At 33.5% G+C, this 10053-nt stretch overlaps 1 protein-coding gene and 1 non-coding gene across 3 annotated transcripts; one reads left to right on the plus strand and one right to left on the minus strand.

Annotated features, from left to right (window-relative positions):
• The first annotated feature begins 842 nt into the window (after positions 1 to 842).
• LOC114264724 (2-oxoglutarate (2OG) and Fe(II)-dependent oxygenase superfamily protein) lies at positions 843 to 6579 on the plus strand. Of its 2 annotated transcripts, none has more exons than XR_014328189.1 (12): positions 843 to 1071; positions 2391 to 2506; positions 3165 to 3283; positions 3386 to 3449; positions 4812 to 4879; positions 5054 to 5112; positions 5222 to 5387; positions 5510 to 5529; positions 5619 to 5665; positions 5947 to 6059; positions 6144 to 6233; positions 6336 to 6579. XR_014328189.1 is itself a non-coding variant. In XM_028205417.2 (12 exons), exons 1-12 carry the CDS (start codon positions 1038 to 1040, stop codon positions 6480 to 6482), a joined length of 1011 nt encoding a protein of 336 aa, XP_028061218.1. In that variant the 5' UTR covers positions 843 to 1037; the 3' UTR covers positions 6483 to 6579. The 2 variants fall into 2 exon arrangements, 1 of the variants encoding a protein (XP_028061218.1); XM_028205417.2 differs by having other exon boundaries at positions 5979 to 6059.
• Positions 6580 to 7243: 664 nt separating this feature from the next.
• Positions 7244 to 8977, minus strand: LOC114264723 (uncharacterized protein At4g06744). Its single transcript, XR_014328190.1, has one exon. It is a non-coding gene; the product is annotated as an uncharacterized protein At4g06744 (transcript).
• Positions 8978 to 10053: the final 1076 nt, after the last annotated feature.

Consider the following 10053-nt stretch of genomic DNA (forward strand, 5'->3'; position numbering starts at 1 on the left):
TAAAATAATTTATTTTTAATTTATCACTTAAATTTTATCAAACAATTTTTAACTTAAAAAATTCAACATTTAATTTCTAATACTTTATTTCAATCTTCAATTTTTAATTTTTAACTTTATCAAACACCACCTTCTCCTTTCCTTCCTAAGTCCATGACATTGCTATCCTTCCACACCACCAACAAATAAATAAATAAATTAATTGAGTTATCTACATCATCCATGTTCTATTAGTTATAATTAATTAAACGGACGTTTATTTCAAATTAATAATAAATCTTATAAATTTTATGAGATCAAATTCGTGGATTAGACCGTGCTATCTAAATCTATGAGAGTCACGCTCTATTTCAGTAATTTAAATTGTTAAATATGTAAAATTTATAAAGTATTTTATGTCTGTAAAAAATTAAATTGATCAATTATCGATAGTTACTTGATCAAATTATATTATTGTTAACAATTTATTTTAAAAATTATATTTATCGTTGACAAAAATATAATTTGATCAAATAATTATCGATATCCAGTTAAGACAATTTTTTATAAGAGTAAAATATTCAACGAATCTTTATTAAATGGTTCAAACAGGACTATAATAAGCTCTACAAATCTAAACCTCCGTTTAGAAAGTGGGTTGACTTTTTGATTTTTTAATTTTTTTGATTATTTTTGCCTGGACTAAAAAGGTTAGTTTGTAAAGGATTTTTTAACTTTTTAAATTTTTTGATTTTTTTTTGTTAGAGAAGAGTGTAATAATTATGGATTAGATGTGATATTTTTGTTTGTTATAGTTAAAATAACCTATTTTATCTTTTATGACTAAAAAAAAAAAAAAAAAAAAACTCTTTGCTAAACGGAGCCTAAGGCAAAAGAGAAAATAATTAAGATCATAATTTTTTTTATTGATTTGTAAATACTTTGGAAAAGCGTCACTGATAGTATTTTCATCAACATCGTAGATTCCCGAATCTGTGCATCGTTCTGGTCAGACGCCGGAAGCAGAGAGACAGATAGAGACTCAGCCCTCGAACGCCATGGCCACCGACTTCAAATCCATTCCTTTAATAGGTAATAAAATCATCACTCTATTCCAAACCCCTAAAATCTCTCTCTCTCTCTCTCTCTCTCTCTCAATTAATTTAGAAAAAAGACTCAAGAAAAAGGTAAAAGAAAAGTTTTTAATCCAAAAAATGAAATTCTTATGGGTTTATTGATAGTCTTTGGCATGAGCTTGCTTTTACAAAAGGGGATTTAAAATTTGCTCAAAACCAAGTTCTTGAGCTTCAAATTATTGTAATTTTGTTTTTGTTTTTGCTTTTGTTTTTTTTTTTTGGGGGGGGGGGGGAGGGGGCGGAGGGGGGTGTTCACTCAGATCAGATGTCTCTGTTCATGAAAAGAGGGGAAATTACATCCAGTAGGGCAGGGAAAATTTTTTACACAATCATGGAAACTTGCACCCCACAACCTTTGTACCTCAAATATTTTTGTATTTTTTTTTTTGTCCCACGTTGAAATTCCCCCATTAAAAAAAGGAGGAAATGTGAAGAAAATGAGTTCATTCATATTATTTTATTCTGAAAAGTAAAATTCTTATGGGTTTATTGATAGTCTTTGTTGTGAACTTGCTCAACTTCTTCAGAGTTTCAAATTATTGAAGGGAAATTTTATACGGTTACGATTTTTGTGTCTTGGTTATGTTAGTTATTAGTTATGACATATTATATTTGTAGTTATGATATTATTTTAACTATTTTGGTTATAACACAATTCACAAATGACATAACTTGTACCATAGCATTACCCATTATTGTATTTTGTTTTTTTTTTTTTTGGGTTTGATGAGTTTATACATATTTCCTATGATGTTTTTCTATCCCAATAAATAAAATTCTTATGGGCTTATTGATAATCTTTGTTATGAGCTTGCTTACATATGCAGATTTTACATTTGCTCAAATCCAAGTTCATCAGAGCCTCAAATTATTGTAAATTGTTTTTCTTTTTTGTTTGTTGTGTTTAATGAGTTTATATATATGATATGATGTTTTTCTATACCGATAATTAAAATTCTTATAGGTTTATTATAGTCTTTGTTGTGAGCTTGCTTACAAAGGAGACTTACATGGGTTCTCATTGATCAAACTTATTTACATCGAAGTCCTGTTTCATTTCTTGCCTATTAATATTTTAAAAAATGTTGAGGAAAAATAAGCATTTCAGGACTTATTGGTGCATTAAAAAAGTCTAGAAGACTTAAAAGTATTTATCACATAGGACTAGCCCGTAATTTACCTGCTTGATATTCAACATTTGTTTAAATCCAAGTTTTTCAGAGAGCTTGAAATTATTGTAATTTTTGTTTTTTTGGGTTTTCACTCATGAGGCAGATATTAGCCCTCTTTTGGCGAAATGGGATGATCCAAACATGGCGCAAGACCAAGGCATCACTGGAGTCGTTAAGCAGTTGGACCAAGCTTGTAGAGAAGCTGGCTTCTTTTATGTGGTAATTCTCTGTGAATCCATTGTATATTCTTTGTTTGTGTGTCTGTTGCAATCCTATCAGATTGATGATTTGAAGACCCATAATCAAACCAAAGTACTCAAAAATCAGACCAACCCCACCCAAAGAGGTCGGGTTGGTTCAGTTTTTTTGGTTTACTGGGTATTTTGCACACCCCTAATTTGAACCCATTAGTCATTTCAATATTCATCTTTGTTTTCAAAGTATTTTATTTTGATTGGGGGCAGTTGTTAACCCTCAATTGTCTTCTCTCTTTGTCTTGTTGGATACCTACTATCATTTTGAATTCTTAACTTCAACAAAGCATACTTCAGGGACTTGTTTGGTTTAGATTATTAAATGTGTTTTTGATTATTTAAATAGATAATTAATGAATAAACAAGTTGTATATAATCATATTTGGTTAGCATGTATGATTGTTTACACATAAAAACAAACATATTTGGTTAAATAATGAAAATGGAAACAGGGTCTCAGTTTAACCAACACTGGATTGATATTTCAAAAAATGGTAGTTATTTATTTATTTAGTTTTATCTATTTTAAAATCAGCCCAAACATCCTAAACCAAATTTTTATTTGTTTATTAATATATATACATACTTTTTAATATTGTTTTTTATGTGTTGTGATTAATCAGAAGGGCCACGGTATACCCGATTCCATTATCAAAGAGGTTAGAAATGTGGCACGCAAATTCTTTAGTCTGCCTTACGAGGAAAAACTAAAGATTAAAATATCTCCCACAACTGGATACAGGTATGCTGCCTGGAATAATTTGTGGCATTAGTATTTTCTTTTTCGTTTTTTCACTTGGAAATTGCTTCCTAATTTGACAACAAGTTAACATTTTGCACACAGAGGGTATCAGCGGATGGGCGAAAATATAACCAAAGGCATCCCTGACATGCACGAAGCTATTGATGTATGTTTTTCCTAATTGGTTCGGAAGTTTCGGTGTTTGTGTTGCCACTATGAATAGTTGATTTCCCTAGTCAATCATGGCTTGTGGGTATCTGAATAACCACCAAGAAATGATAATGCATTCTAACCAAAGAAATGATAGACCACATCAATTGAATAACTTCTTGAACTCTTCAACACAATTATATAGAACACCAAAAAATGATAATCGGCCCCTTTATATCATATATATTCAATGGCTTGCATTCTAGTCATTGTCATTCGAAGTTTCACAAGCACATATGCTATGAAGCACGTTTACTTTAAAAAGGGAGACATATCCGTATCCCATTCGTATCGGATACTGATACTCGTTGGATACTCACAGCTACGTATCGGATACTTAATTTTGAAGCATCGGATATTCCAAGTCCCATATTACTCCTAATACTTTATTTAGTTATTTGATAAGAGAAACATAGTGAGAGTTAAAGTAATAAAATTTGTTAAATTGATGTATCCTTATTGTTTTATGCATGCCCTCTATAACTACATAGAAAGTAAGGATTAACAAGAGAATATAATAATAGTAAAATTAAAAATTAATAAATAAATAAGTAAATAAACTTGAATACAATATTTTTACTACTACCAAAGGGAAAAGCATAGGAACAAGTTGTAAATTGTTCTATTATTGTAATATAAACATATTAAATTTGATATTAAATGAAATATTTGCAACATGTATTGAAAATTTTAAAAATAAACGAGTTACGGTTTTAAATTAATACCTAATTCATAAAGGTTAGTGTTTTGCATTATAAAATTACAATGCGGTCTCTTAACATTCTTGAGCTTGTGTGTAACTCACTATCAATAATTTTTTTAAAATATATTTTTTATAAATGTATCTTAGGGGTGACCATTGGTTCAATGGTTTAGACTTAGCCTGATAACTTTAAGGTTATGGGTTCAAATCTTGGAGCTATCACTTTGTGCATTATGTCAAAAGTTAGGTTTGTACTCAATCTTATTGTGTCAAACGTTAGGTTTGTACTCTATCTTTCTCCTCCCAAACACATATTAATGTGTACTAATTGGGCGTCTTTTTTTTTTCAAACGTATCTTAGCCGTATCTATATCTGTATCTTTCTTTTTTAGGTTTTGTCTTATCGCCGTATCCGTATCTCATATCCCGTATCCGTGCTTCCTAGCACGTATGTTATTTTTGTTTGAATAGGCATATAGAGTGACCCGATTCATTGGTGTTGTGCATAGGGAAAAAGCTTTGATTCTCTCTTTGATGATAGTAGTAATGCAGTATTGATATGTTGTTATAACTATTTATCTATTTGGCTTCTTTTTTCTCTTTTACGGGCAACAGTGCTATAGAGAAGTGAAACCGGGGATGTACGGTACTCTCAGCAAACCTTTAGAAGGTCCTAATCAATGGTACGTAGAATAATGATTTTTATTTTAAATTTCCATCCGAAATGAAAGAAGATTATGTTGACATATCCTTTTTTAGGATGCATCTCTTTCTCTCTCATTGTTCACTGTTCACCTAGTTCTTATTGCCTGCGATTTTTTTGGTTTTCTACTTCCATTGATTGTTTCTTCTCGCAGGCCGATTAATCCTCCAAATCTAAAGCAACTGATGGAGGAGTATATCAGCCTTTGTACAGGTCCATTCCTTACTGAGATTAATATATACTAGTTTAAAAACTTTGGTGATCTATTTTTATAGTTCTACGATACCATAATTTTACAAATGTCAATTACCAAGTGCTGCAGATCTGTCAAGAAAAATTATGCGGGGAATTGCTCTAGCATTGGGTGCATCAGCAGATGAGTTTGAAGGTGAAAGAGCCGGAGATCCATTTTGGGTTTTCCGAATAATTGGTTACCCTGTTTTATCCCATGCAAACGGCAAAGACATGACAGAAAATGATATTGGATGGTAATTGAATATTGCTTATGTTGGTGCTTTCACTTTTTATTGTGTTTCGGTTGTTCCAATTTGGTGATGTCTTTCTTTTCTTGTTATTTTGTCTATCTGTCACTCTGTTCAAACAAATCCAGTGGAGCTCACACTGACTATGGTAAATTTCTAGTCTTTACACGTTTTAATGTGAAACATCCATATGATCTTGTTTGTTGGTCATAATTTTCTTATGCTGCTGCGTAACAGGTTTGTTGACGTTAGTTAATCAGGATGCTGATATAACCGCACTAGAGGTATGATCATCGACTCTTTCTTTTAATTTTTAATCTTTTTTTATTTTTATAATTTTGGTTTAAAGAAAGAAATTTCTCACTCTTATCATTTATATACTAACCAATACATTTGTTTATGAAACCTCCAGGGTTAAATTCTGTTGATTTGAAAATGGCGAAATACTAGATTCGTGTTTTTAATTTATTTCCTGTTCCATTCAATTTGGGGTTTAAAATTTTAATTTATTTTGCTGTTATCTTATGTAATGGTTTTTATTTTTATTTTTATTTTTTTTATCAAGCCAAAAGTAGTGATTTTAGTAAATTGTTGAAGGTGAGAAACCAATCTGGTGAGTGGATATCAGCTCCTCCAGTCCCCGGCACATTTGTTTGCAACATTGGTGACATGCTAAAGGTACCTAACTTCACACAACTCTCCAATATCTGTTACTGTCTTTCATGAGGCGGAAACCCTCTTGAAACCTGGAGAAAATTGCAGATTTTAACAAATGGACTCTATGAGTCAACTTTCCACCGAGTCATCAACAAATCTCCAACATATCGAGTCTGCGTGGCCTACTTTTATGAGGTTATCTCTTTGCTTCCACTTGTTCCCTTTCTTTTAATCTTTAATATTTGTTTTTCGCTCTTCTTAAGTCGTCCTTTTTGCATGCTGTTTTTTCATGAACAGACGAACTTTGACGCTGCAATAAAACCCTTGGATATTTGTATAAGACGAACAGGTGGAACTAAGAAGTTTGAAAGAGCAGTTTATGGAGAGCATTTAGTTAGCAAAGTAACAACCAATTTTGTAAAAGAGGATGAATTAGATTCTTGATCTTTTGACTACCTACTTGTATCTTTAAGAACCATTAAATAATTCGAAGTTGTGTAAACAGTATATCAAATGGAATTGAAACATTGTTCGTTGCTGAGATGCGTGTATTGGTGTTTGTATTCTGTCATTAGATCAATTTAACTGTACATGTTTTCTTTGCTTTTCTCATCTTCTTTACCTAATCATCTCCAAGTTGATTAATCGAGGCATAGCGTGCCGTGTCTTAAAGGGGTGGGGTGGGGTGGGACGGCAATTGCAACGGGTGACAAGTTGTACAGATATAAGTTAAAGAAATGTTGTTAGACCATTTCTAATGGTTACTCAAAATTGTAATCAAATTTAAATTTGATGAAAAATAACTTAAAAATCTGCTCTAATGTTTTCATCGAATACGTATCAAATTCAGCATTTCACTTTTCTTTTATCAAACTGAGAACATGTGTCTTTTATCAAATTATAGTTCATTGCCATTGGATTTTCAACGCCGGATGTCTTTTCAGATGTCCTCCCGGTCGTTTCCATGGATGATCACCTCAAAACAAAAAATTATGAAAAAATTACATTGGACAGTCGCCTGCCTAATCGATCGGTAGTTTGATGAAACTTTAAAACTCTCCGTTGAATCACTTGATATCAAAGGAAATTTTTATTCAAATTTGATGAAAAATTAGTGGACAGACAGTTGAAAATGCTCTTAGTAAAGTAAACCTTAAATATCTATATCTCCCCGTAGGGAAGAAATTACACTTACACTTGTTCACTTCAATTAATAATTAAACTAAATTTCTTATTTATTGCATTGCTGCATACACATAACTATAAACATATTCGGCAGCATATATGACAGTCTTGTCACCAAGAATGGCCGTTGGAGTTTGGATGAACAACAGGGGACTGAACCAACAATTAAGGCAAATCCATCTTACGATACCTTTCCAGAGCAGCATAAGAAGGCGACGGAGCAGGCACGGGCGGCATTAGTATCTCTCCATCAGACGATGCTTTCCTCGAAGCAAAATCCTCAATATTACAAGGTAAGTAATTCATAGACTTTTCATCCGGGCAGGACCTATTGATTGAGAAAAAAGCGGCACATTCAGCCTTACTTTTCTGAAAAGGTAGGTCCAGAATGCAATTCATCCTAACGTCCAGCACATTCCTCTTGATCAGCTCTCTGCAATCTGGGCCTACCTGTGTGAAGTAGTTGAAACTCAGAGTAAGATTCGACAGGTCATCGAGCTGGCACAGCTCTTCCGGTACCGTCCCATACAACTTGTTAAATGACAAGTTCAGCAGCTGCATCTCCTCCAAACACCCGAAAGAGCGCGGTATGGGACCCGTCAACTGGTTCATGCTGGCATCGAAGACAGTTGCTATCTTCAACAACCCGATTTCATACGGAAGACAACCAGACAGTTTGTTGTTCAAGAGCAACACCTCCAGCAAATTGATTTTAGCTTGGCCGATGCTTTTTGGGATTGGACCGGTGAATTGGTTGTTCGCCAAGGTGAGGTAAAGAGCAGAGGTGTTTCCCAGATTGTCCGGTATTTCCCCGGTAAACTGGTTGTTGTTGAGGAAGAGTGCGTCGAGGTTGAGATTGAACACTCGAGGATTAACCGAACCGATGATGGAGTTGAACCGGAGGTCCAAGAAGGTTAGCTGGCTGGCGCCAAGAACGGAGTTTGGGAACGGCCCGGTGAGCTTGTTGTTGCTAAAGTCGAGCTCGAAGAAAAAGCGAAATTTGGAAATTTTGTCGATTTTGGAACCGGTGAAGTTGTTGGAGTTGACGTGGAAGTAGGCGAGGTCCGGTAGTTGATCAAGGAAGCCAACGGGGGTCAATGGATTGCCATTGAGGTTGCCCCCGTTCAAGTTGACGCCGGAAACTGTGAGCGTGTTATCAGTGGGGAATTTGTCGCAGCGGAAGCCCCTGTACTTGCAGACATTCTTGCCATTCCATGTTTTGATGATGCCATTGGGGTCGGAGGTTATTGTTGTTTTGAATCTTTGGATTACAATATAGGCCCGTTCAAGTCGGCTTAGAGTTCGCGGCTTACGGGGAGGAGGAGGTGGTGGCGGTCGAGGGGGCGGAGGAGGTGGTGGAGGAGGGGATTTTACTGGGGGAGGTGGAGGGGGAGATGGAGGTGGTGGTGATGGTGGAGGAGGGGAAGGTGGAGGGGAAGATGGAGGTGGTGGTGATGGTGGAGGAGGGGAAGGTGGAGGGGGAGATGGAGGTGGTGGTGATGGTGGAGGAGGGCATTCTACTGGGGGAGGTGAAGGGGGAGGGCATTCGGATTCTGGAGGAGGGGAGAAATAAGGTGGGTAAAAGCCGCCACCGATTATGATTTCGAGTGTTTCTCTGGTGTTTTCAGAAACAGAAACTGAAGTGTTTCCATTTGCTTTTTGGAAATATGAAGAGAAGATGAAAAAGGTGAGAAACAGAATTGCCATGGAAAGAAAGTTGTTGCTCATCTCTCTCTCCCGCTCTCTCTCAAATTGAAATGATGATGGTTCTCTTAAGTAGGGGGAGGGAAGAGGAAATATACAAAGGAACAATAGTGTACATCACACTATTAGCCCTATAATTTAAGTAAAATGTGATTTTAGTTATGTAATTTTAATTTGAACATTTTGAATCTTACGCTTTTAATTTTGTTATAATATGATTCTTCTGTCACTATTAAAATTTTGAACAGGAAAAAATCACGTGTAAAACTTAGAAGAATTTTAAAAAAATTATAAGAACAATTGGTATAATGTTAATCCTTATAGCTCCTTTTAAATTCCATTTTGATTCCTCTAAATTTTGCACGTAATTTTTTTCACACATGATGGGGATCACATTATAACAAATTTTAAAAGGGCAAGTTATAAAAAACAAAATAAAATAAAAAAACCTTAAGGTTTGACCTTTATAACAAAATAAACTCTAAATTTTTAATTTCATTAATTTAAACTATAATTTTTTGATTTTTTTTCAATTTAAATCATTTCTTTTATAAAAAAAAAAGGTGAAAGCAATAGAAAAAATTTATTTTAGTTATTAAAACCAATGAAAAAATGTATTTTATATATTTTATTTACACCTACATTGAGTTTGATAGTTAAAATATTATTTTTCTGTTAATTTTACTCAACTAAAATATGTGAATAATTTAGATTGAAAATAAATTAAAATATTATGATTTAAATTGATAAAATTAATAATTTAAAATTATTTTGTTAGAAGTGTCAAATTGTGATTTTTTATTTTTGTAATTTCTCTAATAAAAAATATAGAATTTAAATTATTTAAATTGAAACTAAAAGGGATAAATTAGAATTATGCTCGGATTAAAAATGTAATTTATCTGACACAAAATAAAATTTGCCAAAAAAAAAATGAAAGGACACTCGTTCACAACTTGCATGTGAGTGAAGACAAACTATAAAAAAAATAAGCTGGGACAGGGACAGGGACAGAGACGACTTGAGTCAAAGGTAACCTTGGACTTTTATCCACGTGAGGATGATCCTAAAATAATAAAATAATTATTAGAGAAACTCTTTTGTGATGCAATCAGAGTGAAAGGAT

The sequence above is a fragment of the Camellia sinensis genome, chromosome 4, assembly GCF_055761805.1.
Source record: "Camellia sinensis isolate YWXY chromosome 4, ASM5576180v1, whole genome shotgun sequence".
Taxonomy (NCBI): Eukaryota; Viridiplantae; Streptophyta; class Magnoliopsida; order Ericales; family Theaceae; genus Camellia; species Camellia sinensis.